Source organism: Lepidochelys kempii, chromosome 3, assembly GCF_965140285.1.
Source record: "Lepidochelys kempii isolate rLepKem1 chromosome 3, rLepKem1.hap1, whole genome shotgun sequence".
NCBI lineage: Eukaryota > Metazoa > Chordata > Testudines > Cheloniidae > Lepidochelys > Lepidochelys kempii.
Window position 1 is genome coordinate 27,363,752 of NC_136382.1, and position 16,984 is coordinate 27,380,735.

The following is a 16,984-nucleotide window of genomic DNA, read 5'->3' on the forward strand; positions in this document are numbered from 1 at the left end:
AACACATACCTAGCTAGATTACTTACTAAAAGTTCTAAGACTCCATTCCTGGTCTATCCCCGACAGACTATAGACAGACACACAGACCCTTTGTTTGTCTCCCTCCTCCCATCTTGTCTCCTCATTGGTCATTTTGGTCAGGTGCCAGCGAGGTTACCTTTAGCTTCTTAACCCTTTACAGGTGAGAGGAGCTTTCCCCTGGCCAGGAGGGATTTCAAAGGGGTTTACCCTTCCCTTTATATTTATGACAGTCATAAAGCCTATAAAAAAGAGAAGGAAAGGGAAGTATATTCCACCAAAAGGTTAATCATAAGCTGCTGTATTACTGCACACATAGTTTTAAGATTTTGTAAGGTCCATGCCAGAGCTGACTAAAATCCAAGAAGCTAAATAAACAGCTTTTTTAGTTCTGTAAGATTAATGACCCCCAACACTTCCCTAGTTCAAATATCTAATATGGATGCAGTTGTGGCATCCCTACCCCAGGACATGGTAGTTCCCTTGGAGTGTTGTCTTTCGAAAGATTATAGGACAGGAAGATACAAGGTACCCACCACAAGGATTCTGAAGCATTAGCAGTAGCTGTGAAAGCTTCTTTAGCAACCACATGCTTTGTCCAGGCAGGTATGTCCTGATGCAGTGACCTAAAAAATACAGACCAATTAAACAGGGAATATTTTTTCTCTATTTTAAAGAAAATGTCCCTAGTTGTACCTTTTAAGTGTGATTCCTGTAGTCTCTGAACTTGCTAGTAAGAGCAATGACATCTAATTCAGTGACCATCACACTACTCTGGCTCAAACCCTGGATTGCTGAGACTAATCAAGTCCTTTGTAAGTATGTGTGGGAAAGGACAGGGAACTCTCACTTCCAAACCCTTCAGTAACACAAAAGAGATTTCAAACAGCCACAGACAAAGATGACAGCATTGTTTTTAACCCCTCATCTGGATCTTTATTAACTACTCCTACCTAGAAAAAAATATTGGAACAACAGTATTTGAGAGACCAGTTAGAATTAGTTCAGATATTGATTACCAAAAAGAAACAATCAGGTAACAACATAATTTTTTTTCTTATTTTCAGGTAGACTGTGCTCTGTCCCTGGTTCGACTTGGCATGGAGAGGAACATTCCTGGTCTTCAGGTGCTTTGTGATAACCTGGTTACTTTGGAGATGCTGATTTATGAGACTGGATGTGATCTAACCCTAACCTTGAAAGATCTGCTGGAGATGAAAGATAGCGAAAAACTAAGACTGTTAATGATGAACGTACGTATTTTTGAAAATGCAATAGGTAGATTGTTGAGCCTAAATAATGTCCATGCTTATATAGACTCCTTGTAAGGTAACAGTGCTCTTCAGCCAGAGGTGTTTCCCTATCACATTTCCATTTATTATCCATCCATATCCCAAACAGCATTGGCACTAGATTTGTTTCTTTTTTTAATAGTATGGAAATGGTATTTTTGGAAAACAGCAGAACCAGTTTTGCTTATTTTAAAAATAAAATGAAAACAACCCCACTCTTACCCCAACTTTTCAGCAGAGACTAAGCCTGAATAATTTCAGGCTGTGCAAGCCATGATTTACTGAAAACGGGAATAAGATGGAAATGCCGTAAGTATCACTGTTACTACTGCACAAGTTCTAAGAGCACTTTTTTTAAAGATGGTTTTTGATGTTTATAAGCATTAGCAGAAAAAACCCAGCTCATTTCTGTGCAGCAGATAAACTCATCTGAAATCTTCTCTGGTTCTTCAGTCCTCTTTTTCTTGTGCAATATCCATCTTTTTTATACAATTTGTACTGTAGGAGGAAACTGAGGAAACTGACTCCAATACGTAGTTTTCCTAACATTTACCATTACAAAAAGATTCTTGTGATTTTCTTTTTTCTTTTGGAACACCTCCAATGTGTACAGCAGGCCTTTGAAATTCAGCCGGGGGAATGTCCTTGGGTGAGAGAAGTGCCTTTTCTTTGTCCCGTGAAATTCTGTTCAAGTTTTGCTGAGACATACACTATTGCAAATCACTACAGCGGACCCTTGCTAAAGCGCGCATTAGTATAGTGTGGATTCGCATATAGCGCTGTCGCGGTGATGGATCCCAAATTTAAATATTTAAATTGGGATCTATGTTAAAGTGGCCCCCGCTATAACGCGATCCCCGCCTTAACGTATCGCGCATGGATCCTGAACCCCGCGTTCTAGCGAGGGTCCGGTGTATTTATTTTCTCTTGCTTTCATTCCTTGGGGAACTTTTGGTAGCCTGACAAAATAACTTAATATGAATATGGTAAGGCTGGGCTCGTGCCACCACCAAAGCAGCAGTGGCATGGGACATTGCACTGGGAATGCCTGGTAGTGACCATGTCAGCTGTAGTCAAGGGGGCTGACGAATGAGAAAGCTGGGCTTTTCTATAAGACTCCCTTAGACTCAATAGCCCATCCCTCCCATCTTGGATGACAGTCTTCTCCTGCCAGTTAATTTAATTAGTTCTGTAGTTAAAGTGGTAGGAGTCTTGCTGCAAGCTCAGGGTTCAAACGGTGCTGATGATGCATGATGAGGGCAGTTTATTACTGTTACACATAATATAATTGTTTTTACCTTTTTTCATTTAAAAATAAAAAAGGAACCAGGTTTTATCATTCTGTTTTCATTTGTTTTGTTTAACTTCTTACACTTTCTAGTCTTCTGATGAAAGATATGTGAAGAACGTTTATCAGTGGATGGTTCCATTTCTACATCGCTGTGAAAATCAGTCCCCTGGTCTTGCAAACACACTTTTTGGGGAGTATTTAGTTAGCTTAGCAAAGGAAGACCTGAAATTCCCTCTGAAGATTTTTCAAAATTCAAAACCAGATGTAAGTACAGATTCATAGTTGTTTTGTTTTATTGCCGTATTTGAAAACTATAATTTATTTTGCAGAACTGGATTCAGAGGTAAGGTTTGTTTGTTTCCCGATTTTGGAGGTTGAGCCTGTCCGTTTTTTTCCTTTTTAATGAACATTTGTCATGCGGATATGAAAATAATGTTCCCTAAACAAGGTTAAAACAGAATTTCTAATGCATGGTTAAACCATAGTTCTTGATCAGGATATCAAAAGATATGTTAATCATTAATCACTAGCAGAAATACCCAGTAGAGTAAAAATGAGTAGGGATTCTTCTGAATGTCATTTTTTTGCTAATGCATTGAACTTCATTTTCTGAACATGGCTAAATATTCTGTTTGTTTGAAGCCTCTTAAAATATTTTCTGAGTACTTCTGTCTGGTGCCTTTCCCTGAAGAATTTTACCAGCTTTCATTTTTTTGCCGCTAAAAGTGCTGGTAAGAAGTATTTATTTGCCTCATTAATGAGGGGAAAAAAGCAGTGATGTTGATCACTGTAGATAAAAATGCTGAAATTCATATTTCAGTAAGTTGCTACTATTCTCATAAGAAAGTAGAAGGACCACAAGAGAACTTTAATAAAATAAACTGTATCCCTTTCTATTCATCTTTGCATCCATTATTTAAACTACCTTTTCCCAGTAGCTAGATTAAAATGTGTGTAGTTAGATATTTTAAATTTATATTCACCCACAGCCCTCGTCAGTTCATATAAAGTACATTTATTTGTGTAATTATTTATTTAGAGTTCTAAAACCTACATAGCAGAAAGGTCCAGCTTAAATCCTGAGCTTCCTGTCCTGTGTTTTAAGTGCACAATCAATAATCACACCAACACACCCGCTTCCTGTATAGGCACACTCTGGCTGCCAAGGTAAGTTCTAGCCCCCTACCTCTCCTCATAGGGTAGAGAAGGACACCTCTACTGCTTCTGAAAATAGAGATGGACTCTCCCTGCTTCTTCTGGAAGGGGAGAAGACCCCCTGCTGCCCCTACTTGAAATGAATGTTGGGGCATAAGTCCACAGGGGGTAAAACCAAGGGAGTCCAATGTGCCTCAGGGCCCACATTGCCTTAATGAGGACCTGATTCAAAGTAAACTAATGAAAGAAATATTTAGAGTGAATAAATCACTAAATATCTACAGGGCAACAGAACTATGCATAATAAACAGCAAGGTTTTATAAATCTTGTTAGACAAACATGCCTGATAGTTTTTTCCCCACAGTAATAGATTTGGATTCTAGTAAAATGATAAATACTGTATTTTATGAAACCTTAATTGGAACATTGACAGTGCCTTGGATTGACGTTGCCTTGACTGTGGATTGACCTTTGGCTAAAAATGGAAAGCAAGAGCCAGTGAAAGATAGCAGTGTGTTAAGTTCGAGTTGGAAGCCACCAGTATTGTTTCTTGAAACAGTGATATGTGACATCTTCATTAATGATATAGAAGATGGAAGAAATAGCAAATTAATATAATTGCTATGATACAAAATGTCAATACAGCTAATTTTCACATTCAGATACAGATTTTAAATTGCTTCTGATGGATGTAGTCCCATATGAATGAGATTAATATCTGAGTTACTTTAAATCTGATCCAAAAACTTGGTACTCTGGTGATTCAATTTATAGTTTATAATGTAATATTTCAAAAGATGAAACTGCAGCCAAGTTCATGTCCCAATCCTTAACTGTTATATGATTGGTGTTTCATTTGCACAGCAATAACCTCTTTACTCAAAAGAGGGCGTCAACAGTCACTTCTTACATCTCACAAAAATGATATTTAGAGAAAAGTTCTGCAGATGAATTAACTGTGCATTTAGGAGCAAATCAAAATTGCAAGTGAAATTGTATTTCATATGCTGGCCTAATAAACACAAGTTTTGGCCCTCTCTCCCCCAACTGATGTTTTATCTAATTACCTACTTTTGAAGTGTGGTTCTACTCTGGAAAAGTGTTGCTAAAAATGATGACTTCTTACTCAGGAGGTCTGCTCCTTGTGTGTCTTCAGGCATATCTTATTGTTTAAGATACAACTAACTTTTTACCACTTCTCAGTGTCTGCTCGGCAGAGTTAGAAGTGAGAGAGCTAGATGATGATCCCCCTTGTACATCATCAATGGAAGTGTTTACTCATTTCCACTTGCTTACTCCCACACAGCCTCACTAGAGCTATTGGGTTTGCACAATTCAAGTGAGGGCAGAATTTGGCCTGTAGGAACTTTTGTTATTGGTGATGGTACATGAGAAAGGAAAGAACTAAGGGATAGGGGACTTTGAAAACCTTTTCAGTGTTGACTGACTCTACTCCCGTGGAAGTCAGTGGTAGTTTTACCATTGACTTCAATAGGAGCAGGATTAGGCTGACACCGAGTATTTTTAAAAAAAATTAACCCTAAATGCTTAATATTTTATCTATTGTGATAGAAGCACATTCAGTACAATTGTCACCTCTGCCAAGTTATGACTATTCCAATAAAATATCAAGAATTTCTCACTACTACATAGTCATCCACTGTGATAGGCTTATGAGCCATCACTTTCTGAGTAACATTTCTCCACTATCTCTCTCCTTCCTCAGAGTCAAGTAGAAGGACTTAAATACCCACATAAGTTGTCCTATATAGATAGGTCCATGGAATCAATGGGTAACAGGAAGTAGAAGAACTGCATGTCTTATAAACCTTTTTTTTGGGTGTTGACTGTGCTGAAAACTTTCTCAAATTCTCCCACCACTGCTCTACCAAAAAATGGAGCTGTACCACCGATAGTTTGTCAGTGATTACATCCTTACTGAACGACACACTATTGCAAAAGAACTTATTTTTCCCATAATAACCCTTGTATTCATAGGCGCCGACTCCATGGGTGCTCCAGGGCTAGAGCACCCACTGGCAGCCAAGCTCCCCGCCCCCACTCCACAGCTCAGCTCACCTCCGCCTCCCCTGAGTGCGCCACGTCCCTGCTTCTCCTCCCAGCACTTGCTGCCATGAAACAGCTAGGAAGTAGGGAGGGAGAAGCGGTAATGTGGCACATTCAGGGGAAGAGGCAGGGCTGGAGCGGGGATTTGGGGTAGGAGTCCGATAGGGGCAGGGAGGGGGTGGAGTTGGGGCGGGGACTTTAGGGAAGGGGTTGGAATGGGGGCGGGGCAGGGGTGGAATCGGGCTGGGGCCGGGAGGGTTTGAGCATCCACTGGCGCCAGGAGAAGTTGGCGCCTATGCTTGTATTTCTCTTCTCCATATCACATCCTGCATTTACAGTAGTGTGAGATCGTGCGTAGATTGGCATCCACTGTTAATGATCTGAGCAGTGCAAGTTGACATGATGGTAAAAACACTGGCAGTTGATCTACATTGAAGGTACCCACAAATCGTGGCCCCGATACAGAGAAAAATAACACCAGACATTGTTACTGGGGGAGGGGAGTGCTTTTGCAACCGTGAATAACTGGTCTTTCTAAAAGCATGGAAACTTTTAAAGGGTTCTTCAGTAAAATATAAAATACTCTGGCACTATAAGGCTGCACTTCAGCTATTGTATTTGCAGTTATATGAATTATTGCAGTGTATCGATCCAGTTTCAGATACAGTTTGAGATTCCTGAATCATAAATTGACATAATTATTAGAAGCACCTTATTTTCCTGATGAATGCAGTAGTGGGTTCTATGGTGGATGGGCTGTACTCAATAACTGCAGCATTTTAGTGTGTATTGATGCTGTTAATGTGCAAATGAAGTAAATTCCTTTGTGTGTAAGTAATGGTTTCAAGCACCTAACGTATTTTTTAATAATTTGCCCCTTTTAAAATATTTGCTTTTTCAAAATTAAATAGGATTCAGTTGCAAGTATCTTCCTCTTTCAGACAGGTTAAGTACACAGAGGATACAGATTAGTTTTTGTTGCATTTTCTGTAATTACAAAAGATATTTCACAGAGAATTATTAAAGATCCAGAGAGCCTCTAATTAAAAAGAAATCACTAAATTTGTTTTATCATTGTACTTGCACTAGTTAAGATTGTATTGACATTAACGCTGGAATATGGAAAAACTGACTGTAAATGGAAAAATGTTCCAACATACAGCAAAATATATTCTGTTTTTGATAGTGTCAGCAAAAAATAATTCCTGATCAGGACCAACTGATGAGTATGGCACTGGAATGTATCTACAGTTGTGAACGAGATGACCAGCTCTCCCTTTGTTATGATATTTTGGAATGCCTTCCACAAAGAGGATATGGGTGAGCATATATATGTGGTTATCTGTAGCTGTTTTAGAACACAATAAATATAGTTCTGAATTTTCTAAAATATTTCCTGAGATGACATTCGTTTTTCCTGGGGAAATAATTAAAATAAATTAAAAGCTAGAGTATGTAATGTAATTGGTGTAATACCTTTATTAATTGAACTGTTTGAATCTATACTTCATATATGTTAAAAAAATTGTTTAACAAATTATCTAAATCGAAAGGTCAAAATCAGGCCATCCAGGCCATGCCCACTCCCCAGACCTTTGTGTCAAGCAGAGGTGGGAGGGTCCCTGAGCTCGAGCTGCAGCCCAAGCCCAGATATCTACACTGCAATTAAATAGACCTTCAGCTGCAGCCATGCAAGCTCAAGTCAGCTGGCACAGGCCAGCCATGGGTGTCTAATTATAGTGTAGACAAAATTTCGGAGTATATTTCCCAGACCTGAAGAAGAGCTCTGTGTAAGCTCGAAAGCTTGTCTTTTTCACCAACAGAAGTTGGTCCAATAAAAGATATTACCTCGCCCACCTTGTCTCTCTAATAACACGGCTATATACAACATTGAAGCTCATAAGCATTCATGCCAGCACGAGACAGGCCCTTCTACAGAGAAACTGCTCTGTGACAAACAACATTTCTGGAGAAAATGGATGAAAGACTAACAGGAGAAGCCCTAGGCTACCTGCTATTCTTCTGGGTCCATTGCCAATCTCCCAGTCTCCACACTTGGGAAGGTCACACTTGGAAAAGTGGAGGTGGATGGACGGGAGGGAGTTGAAGGGGAGGGTGTCAGGTAAGAAGTGAGCCTATATTTCAAGGGGTGAGTTCAATGTTGTCTAGTATTACCCACAAGTTCTTGGGCTTCCTTCTACCAGAAGCCAACAGTTTTAATCCTTCCTTTGAAAGCTGCAGCATCCTCTGGATTTTGAAAGGTTCCAGAAAGAATATTCAACTTTTTGGTGTTTATTTCCATGTTGATAATGTTTTATACCAGCAATATCTGGATCATGCATTCAGCAATGTTTTTTTTTTATTTTTAAAACCGTCACAGCCCGGAAACAGACTTAACTAAAACTCTTCATGACAAGGTAGATGAACTGGAACAAATTCTCAGGTAAAAACCATTTACCATATCAACAGTTCATTATGTTTTATTGGAGGACTAGTACAATAATGTACAGGTTACCATGGCATAGGATAATAGGTCATATCCAAACCCTTCACTACAAATCTAGAGGGAAAATACTTTCTGAATGTTGAGTTCTTCTACAATATTTGGGTTGTAACTTTCTTCCTGCAAAACATATTCCTACTGCCCCAAATCAGATGTCAAAGCTAGTATTGCAAAGGATATGAATGGAGTGCTGAACCGCTCCTCTATCTGTGGAACGGCAGTCAGAGTATCTATAATGTGGACAAAAGGGTTTAGGCCAAATCTGAGCCCCTAAGCCAGTGGTCCCCAAACTTTTCACCTAGCACTCCCCATTAGCTCTGTCTGCGCTGCCCCCACCTCTTGAAATTGGGGCCAGGAGCGGGGCCACGGACAGGGGTAAGGGGGCTGAGGCTGGGGCCATAACGGGGCAAGAGTGGTGCCTTGGCTGTGAGAGGTGCCAGGGCTCCGCTTCTGGGCCAGTATGGAGCTGAGTGGCAAACCCTTTCTGTCCTCCATGGGGGCTGGCCTGGGCCCCAGCCGTACCCACCCCGAATGTTCTAGGGGGCACACCCCACAGATTGAGGACCTCTCCTCGAAGCCAAGTTTCAAATGTCTTGAGTATTTATAGGAAGAGAAGCATAACAAAAATGACTTGAAGAGGTTAGTCTAAGAAGGGAAGTAATCAGCAGGGTTTTTTCGGTTTCCAATGATATTGTTGTAATGTCAGCTCCCTGTAGCTTAGCAAAAGTTTGTATGTTCTGATAATCAAATTTTATAATGCTTGTAGGTTGTATAAAATTCAAGAACTTGCTGAAAATATTGCTGTTAGCTGCCAGTGTGGTATATTTACTGAAAGTATTCTTTGTTTGAAGGAGAGACAATACTCATGTGGTTATGGCACTAGTTTGGGATTTGGGAGATGTGAGTTCAATTTCTGGCTCTGCCATAGACTTTATTTATGACTTTTGCAAAGTTACCTTCTCTCTCAGTCTCAGTTAGGCTCCTCATCTGCAAGGTCCCTACTAATAATTCCTTCCTCCCACCTTCTGTCTGACTTGTCTGTTGAGGTTGTAAGATCTTTGGGGGAGAGACTCTCACTATATGTGTCTGTGCAGTGCTTTGCACAATAGAACTCTCATCTTGTTTGAAGCCTCTGGTCCGTTGTTTCTTAACGACCGGTCCGTGGACTCGTGCCAGTCCCTGAGAGCTCCCTGACAGTTTAGGAAGGCAGCAAACCCTGGATCCAGGTATCAAAAAGGTTGAGAAACACTGCTTTAGGCAATATTGTGATACAAATAATGATGATCTAATCCAGGAGAAAATGACAAGATGCTAAATGATTTATACTGTATATTTATAGTGTATCAGAAATTTTGGAGAAGCATGGACTTCAGAAACCTGTGTCATTTGTAAAAGATACGCAGAACAGCCCAGAGCAAGCGGAGAAGCTTATGATTAGGCTGACCAGGCACACAGGACGCAAGTGAGTATTGACACTGTTGGGCAGCTTAGAATATCCATGTTCAGAGATTGTGCATTTTCACCATCGGAGTATGCATCCGATGAAGTGAGCTGTAGCTCACGAAAGCTTATGCTCAAATAAATTGGTTAGTCTTTAAGGTGCCACAAGTACTCATTTTCACCTTTATACACAAATATGATGGTACTTTTTTCTCTCAGCTTTAACACAATATTCATAGAACAAACTTGTTAACGTGAAATTGAACATTGACTATAAGCGCTTCACTGCTTTTTGTTGTTATTAAAAATACTACCTCTTCCTAGAATTGTTGCAGACTGATTTCAGTATGGTTGTGTTTTGTTCAGTTAAGCAAGCTTAAAGGCATATTGGCAGAGAAGATACTTTACTTTAAAAATGAACAATAAAACTCATGTCCTGGAAATAAAATCCTTTAAAACTAATTCTGTTTTACAGAAGGTGCAGAATTTATGAAATAGCATCTTTCAGAATTTTTTTGGCTTCACATGGTTTTCTTATGAGCTTTTTTATTCAGTAATTTTTAGTTCAGGTATTTAGCAATAATTGAATCTGCTGTTTCTTCTTTTAGTGATTTTTTTTTTAATTTGGGAAAAAAAACTCTTATTTTTCATATTCTATCTTACTGTAGCTGAGTTATTGTACATCCTGTATTGAGAACAGAGAAATCAGATTGCTGAAGCCTTGATTAAAAGCAGCATTTTTTGTGTTGTAATTACTCCTTCTCTTGCTAAGAAAAGCTCTGTCAGTCCTTATTGGTAGTGTATAGCTGGTGCGTGCTGAAAGCCCTCTTAAGAGTTTTTAAATAGTTTGGAAAGGTCAAATCAGTGTTCCTCCTAAAGTAAGAAGGTGCCGTAGAAGAAAAGTACCTTGCCTCTTGGACGTCCATGTCTTACTACCTTACCTATTAGGGTCAGGTGCTCAGTTAAATAATTTAATATCAAGAATATAGAGAAAATGCTAACATCAGTGTTAATTCACAATCAAAAAGCAGTCGGGCAGATAGTGAACCAATAGACAGTTTAGTAGAATCCTGCCATCTAAATCTCACCAAATTAAAATAAAATTTAAATAAAAATAATAATGCCTTCTCCATGGGTTGCAGGTAATTTATGTCAGGCTTTTTGGTAGCTTACATTAAATTTACTGCAGAGTTGATGTCTCAGAGTTATGATTACCCAACTTTTTTGGGTGCTGTTAGAAATAGCTCAACAAATAGCTCATCACCGGAGGATTTTGGGAATGCTTACTTAAAAACACAAAATTGTGGTATGTCGGGTCACATGATGAATTCTAGCATCATCTCCCTTTGTTCTTTCTTCAGCTAACATTCCATTAAGGGGGACAATAAATATTGATTTTTTTTCCTATTTATTTAGGCAGCCTCCAGTCAATGAGATGCACTGGAAAGGGTTACTGCAGGATATGTTGGATATGCAGCAGAATGTCTACACGTGCTTAGAGCCTGACAGTTGCTATGAGGTGATTTCTACCCAGTCCTCTATTTTTATTCTACAAACTGATATCAGAATAAATCGTCTCAGGTTGTACTGCTGTTCTCATTTGTGTTACCAGGATTGACATGAGTAAATATTCACATGCTGTACTGAAATATTACCCACTGGCTATCTGTGAACTCTACTATTGAAACTAATGTAGTTAAAGTTTCTGTTAGGGAATTCCTTGGATACATTTCATCAGCAATCCATGTAGTCTCCTGTCAGTCCCTCAGCATGAGGTTATTTTTATTTAAATCAAAAGACTAAAGTTACTTGAGGAACATAAGAGTTATAAGATCAATAGTTTTTGATTCATAAATATCTTAATAAATAGAAGTTTAGGCCAGTGATTACTAATAAAAGTAATTTAAAGATAAATTATATTTTTGTTAAATGTTACATTTTAATTAAACATGAACTTTGTGTTCAGCCAAGCGTTTTAATGTCACCCACAGTACCTACAGGACTGTGTATAAATATTTTCCTCTTTGATTTAAAGTGAAACATGAAATTCAATTTCGGCAGAAAATAATCTGCATATGTTATGCTGAAGTTGAATTTATTTTGATATGTGCTGTTTATTTGCATATTTACTTTAATACACTACAGTTCAGCATTTAGATTACACTATGCATAGGCTTACTTATCTTGACATTTTGACATCTTTTGAAAGTTTTATATTATTGTAAGTTTTTTTTTCATTACAGTTTACAGAATTAATTGCATATAGCTGCCAGTCTCTCTTGCTCTTGGGAGACGTTCTGAAAGCAAATTTGAACTGTTTTGAAGGAATTAAAGGAAAAAAAGCATATGGGACTTAAACTAGAAATTGAAATATGCCACTTTTTTCTACAGTTATACATTTTTAAGCCATGTCAAGAAAAACTCTGTATGTTAGAAGATATTCCTGTTTTTTGTGAAATAATGGACTAGATAATTAAAACAGTTGGATTATTCATTTGACTGAAAGTATGCATATTTTGTTGCAGCTAGAACATACAGTAGAACCTCAGTTATGAATACCTTGGGAATGGAGGTTGTTTGCAACTGTGAAATATTTGTAACTCTGAACAAAACATTATGGTTGTTCTTTCAAAAGTTTATAACTGAACATTGACTTAATACAGCTTTGAAACTTTACTGTGCAAAAGAAAAAGGCTGCTGTCCCTTAATTTTTTTTTGATAGTTTACGTTTAACACAGTACTGTACTGTATTTGCTTTTTTTTTTTGGTCTCTGATGCTTCCTGATTATGTACTTCTGATCCAAATGAGGTGTGTGGTTGATTGGTCAGTTCATAACTCAAGTGTTTGTAACTCTGAGGTTCTATTGTATTTGTATCTTCCATTACCACTCAGATCTGGTAAATTAATATCTTTTGTTTGAAAATCATGCATGGCCTTCGAAAAAGAATAGCCCTGTAAGGGGGCTTCTGCATCAATGTTGGGACGTTTGTGTTGGGACTTTGTTGTGAAGTGTGTTGTGTTATTTGGTTGAAACAAAAACTCTGGGGATCCTTTTGGAGCATGGGACCCGTATCCAACAATCTGCTTTTTGGTCTATTCTCTTATTTATAAATCAACAAATATAGATACTTTTTTGCCTTAGATCATTATCTACAAATTGCTATGTTCATACATACTAAGAATTGTTTACCAGTCAGATATTTTTATGGAGATTAAAATGGTTTATCGCCAGCCTTGTGGTAGCTACTCTCTGCCTATATTTCGGCTTTCCCTTGAGAAATATTGCATGGTGAATTGTAAGACCTCTGCCACATTCTAGTGGTTTGGTGCTTTTAAGAACACTAAACCATTAGACCACAAAAGGAAGAAAGTTAATGCCATAGATTTCCTATCTGACCTTGGACATATCACTTAATCCTTTTGTGTCTGGTATGCCTATCCATTAGATGTCATCTACATTTCATGAAGTGAAACTGAAGTAATCATTTCTGAAATATAAGGTTCTTTTTTGATTCTTGAATGGAAGGTGTCATGGAATCCAAAGTATTAGTTCTTTATTTATTTGTTGAACATCTCATTGTGTTTTTTGCTATGAGAGGGAAGAAGAAACTTCCTGCTTGATGTCTTAATATAAGCTGAATAGAGAGACAACTCAAAAGACCTGTAGAACCACATAAAAAAGTTTTATCTGACAGTGCTTGTTTTGTTGAGTGTGTGACAGCATTTTTACTGGTGGTGTAGTGTAGGTGGGTGGATTTATTTTAGCATGTGTTTCGGTCATCAAAATCTTCTACTAGTTTTGTAGCTCTGTTCTTGCCACCTGTTTTGCAGGTATCCCTAATGTCATCATGTTGCTTTTAAAGTCTAACACCAATTTTGAGTGTGCATATGTGCTATGCCCTACTCAAAGGTTTTAGGTGTAGGAATGAGACACACAACTTTGGATATGGTTATCTCACTGTTGTTTGACTTGCACTGGAGCAGGGCATATGTAAGACTGTTGCAACCTGTTGTCATGGGGGTGAGGCGCCTCTGGGTCTCTATATAGTCTTATGTGTGCTTCCAGTAGAGCTCACTCTCTCCTGACATATGGATTTGAAAGAATAAAATAAACTATATTTTATGTAAAGTTTTTTCTGTGGTGATCATAACTATAGTATCTGAGTTTCTAAAAATACAGATGTTGCTTACAGATGCACTGTTTTAAATGTAATTAACTAAATTTTGGGGCAAAAAAAAATCTTCCTAACTCAGAAACATTTTAATTTGTTTGTCATGGAATTAAAAGCTTTTGATCGATGCAAAATTATAATAAATAGTGTTCAAATATTTTATTTTGCTCTTGTTAATTAGGATTGTACTGGTCTCTTACTTTGTGGAAAAACTATGATTCACTGATTTGAGTTATTCTTAAAGAGTATTTATGCAGTTTAAGTACATTTTAAATAATCACAGCTTTTTGGCCTAAGGCTAAAACAGTTAAATGTTTCATGGCAAATATCTTGATATATTAACATTCAGATTTTTGTATTTTGAAGATTAGTCTTGATTTAAAATTTAAAAAATAAAACCCAATGGGAATTCTAATATTATTCCAATGTTCGTTATGAACCTAAATGTGTTATGTTTAGAGCCCTTCCAAATTCATGGATGTGAAAAACATGTCATGGACTATGAAATCTCGTCTCCTCTTGAAATCTGGCTGTGGTAGTGGGGGCTGCAGTTTTGCCACCCTTACTTCTGTGCTGCCTTCAGAACTGGGTGGCTGAAGAGTGGTTGCTGCTGGCCGGGTGGCCATCTCTGAAGGCAGCGCTGCTGCCAGCAACAGCGCAGAAGTCAGGGTGGGCCTCGTCTTCACAGCCTGCAATATTTTGAGAGGGTGTCCCAGCAAAAAAAGTCCAAGAACCCCTGATTTAGCAGACTCCCTTATCCAGGGTGGCTGACAAGCCCAGTAGTAGTACAGTACAATACTTTATATATTTACTGTATGAACACATCTGTGAAATTTGCTATTTATGCTGTGCCCAACCCACAAAAAAAGTGTGATTTCGCTGCGATTTAAGTAGATCTCTAGTTATGTTTCTTCAGGAGCAGATGATGATGGAGGAGTCAGTAAAACTGCACCTGGGCAAAAGCATGGAGATCAGACTTCAGCAAGTGCTTAGCTTTACACACTTCAGTGGGACTGCTTATAGTGTGTAAAGTTAAGCACTTACATAAATCTTGATGATATCAAGACTTGTCTTTGTGGTATTGCTTAGCAGCAAACTATTTTTTTTTTTTAAATTTCCATCCAAAACATGCGTTTGTTCAGTTTCAAATTTGCAGCTAACATAATTAATCTATTAGGAGGAAGAAGTGGCCCTTTTTGAAGCTTGAGCTTTTTGTTTATAAATGTGCATGCATATTGTTACACAAATGTCATCTAAATTTTATCTATATATAACACTATTAATAAAAATATTAATTACACTGTAGAAATTTATTCTTCTAGTTTTTAAGCCCCATCTATAAAAACAAATAAAAAAATAATCACCTCAAAACTTCTGTCTCTAGTGTGGGTCAATTCTGAGTTGTAAAATATTTTGAAATTGCAAGATGTTATCTTTTGAATTTTTTTAAATTAATCTTGTTGAGTTTCACTAAAGGTTTTATTCTGAAGTTTAACAATTAATGTGGTAGCAGAACTAAATTTGTACTGCAATTAAAAAACAAAAAGAGAAAGATAGAAATAATTGTCTTATTTCTGCTTTTGTGGTTAAAATACTTTAAAAAATTATTTATGCAAATATTAATCCTGGAATAATTTTTCAGATACATCTTAAATTCATTTTCTCCCAACATATTACAAGGAACCTTTATGTTCAGATGGCTTGGTCCCACAGAAAACTAAACACTTTTTTGGTTGAAGCTACTGTAACAAATTTACCCATCTTACTTTGCAGATATTTACTGAAAGCCTTCTATGTTCAAGCCATCTAGAAAATATACACCTAGCTGGGCAAATGATGCATTGCAGTGTTTGGTCAGTGGATCCACCAGTTAGTGTTGCCTCAAAAGGAAAACCACGATATAGAGTCAGCTATGAGAAAAGCATCAAACTGGTTTTGGCTGCTGGCAGAGAATACTTCAATTCTTCTACCAGTCTGACTGATAGCTGCATGGATTTGGCCAGGTATAGTAAAACACATTCTCTCTCTCTTCACCTTTTAATTCCTTTGTTTTAAATGTAGTAGATGATGAATTTTACTGAAAAAGAGCTTGGGCCAGATTCCCCTCTACATTCTGTGCCCTTGTGCAAAGCAAGTGGGGAAAAAAGGGCTGTAACCATAGCTTCTCTGAGGAGTCCCCTAGTTCCTTTGCAACAACTGGCTTAGTGGGGCATAGTTGGAAGGAAAGGGGTGTTGCTGGAGCATCTCTGCACTCCTGGTTGCTAGAATGGCTCCCTATGTCACATCTAGCATTACAAGGGATGCCATAAGCAAGACGGTAATGGAGAGAGTTTGTGGAGAAGAAGAATGCAATACCATTAAGTGTTTGGATTTTTTTTTTCTGAGTTTCTCTGTGATGAGATGGAGATCCGTGCATTTCATCTTCTGATTCAGCTTTGAAGATGTGAAAGTACACGAAGCTGTCTGGCTGGGATAAGTTGCTTTCTGTTGCACAGCTTCTCACCTCATTGATTCCTAATGGGCTAAACCTCCCCATCTATGGAGTGTGGAGACAGTTCAATGTTGTTGCAGGAGGCGCCAGGACTAAGCTCTGCCCTTCACCTCAGGCTACCAGCCTTTCTGCCTCTGGCAGTGTAACCAGGTGGCAGTTCATTTCTCCTGACCATTTGTTTTTTAAACTTTATTTTTATTTGTTTTTGTGCAATTGCAACTTCTCTTCCTCCTCCTCCTCCCCTACGTTGGGTAAATAGCAATATGGTGGTTTCAACCCCCTGGATCTGCTGTTGCAGCGCCCCCCTGCCAGATCCTTCTGACAACACTAGGGCATGAAAGGGCTGTCCCACAAACACCTGGATTAAATCTAAGCCGTGTTTTCTATGTGAGGGTCTGTGAAGGGGGAAGAATACGCTGCCTGTTCCCATATGGCCAGCCCTTGCGGTGCCAGGGCACAGGACTCAGAGTTGGACTGGCATGTCAGGTCCCCACTGTGTTCCAATGAACAATGCTCCAACAGAGGAAAGCCCAATAAGGAGCTTCTGAGTATA

General features: G+C 38.3%; 1 protein-coding gene across 4 annotated transcripts in view; it reads left to right on the forward strand.

Annotated features, from left to right (window-relative positions):
- The window catches only part of NBAS (NBAS subunit of NRZ tethering complex), a 406,503-nt gene that overhangs the window by 123,709 nt on the left and 265,810 nt on the right, over window positions 1-16,984 (forward strand). For all 4 annotated transcript variants that reach the window (XR_012157919.2, XM_073335981.2, XM_073335983.2 and 1 more), the window contains exons 24-30: window positions 1,086-1,271; window positions 2,692-2,865; window positions 7,011-7,144; window positions 8,205-8,267; window positions 9,667-9,789; window positions 11,184-11,286; window positions 15,714-15,943. Coding sequence is in view for 3 of the 4 variants with exons in the window: in XM_073335981.2 (XP_073192082.2) it covers window positions 1,086-1,271; window positions 2,692-2,865; window positions 7,011-7,144; window positions 8,205-8,267; window positions 9,667-9,789; window positions 11,184-11,286; window positions 15,714-15,943 (1,013 nt within the window). In the remaining variant the exon portion in view is untranslated. The remainder of the gene's footprint in view (window positions 1-1,085; window positions 1,272-2,691; window positions 2,866-7,010; window positions 7,145-8,204; window positions 8,268-9,666; window positions 9,790-11,183; window positions 11,287-15,713; window positions 15,944-16,984) is intronic.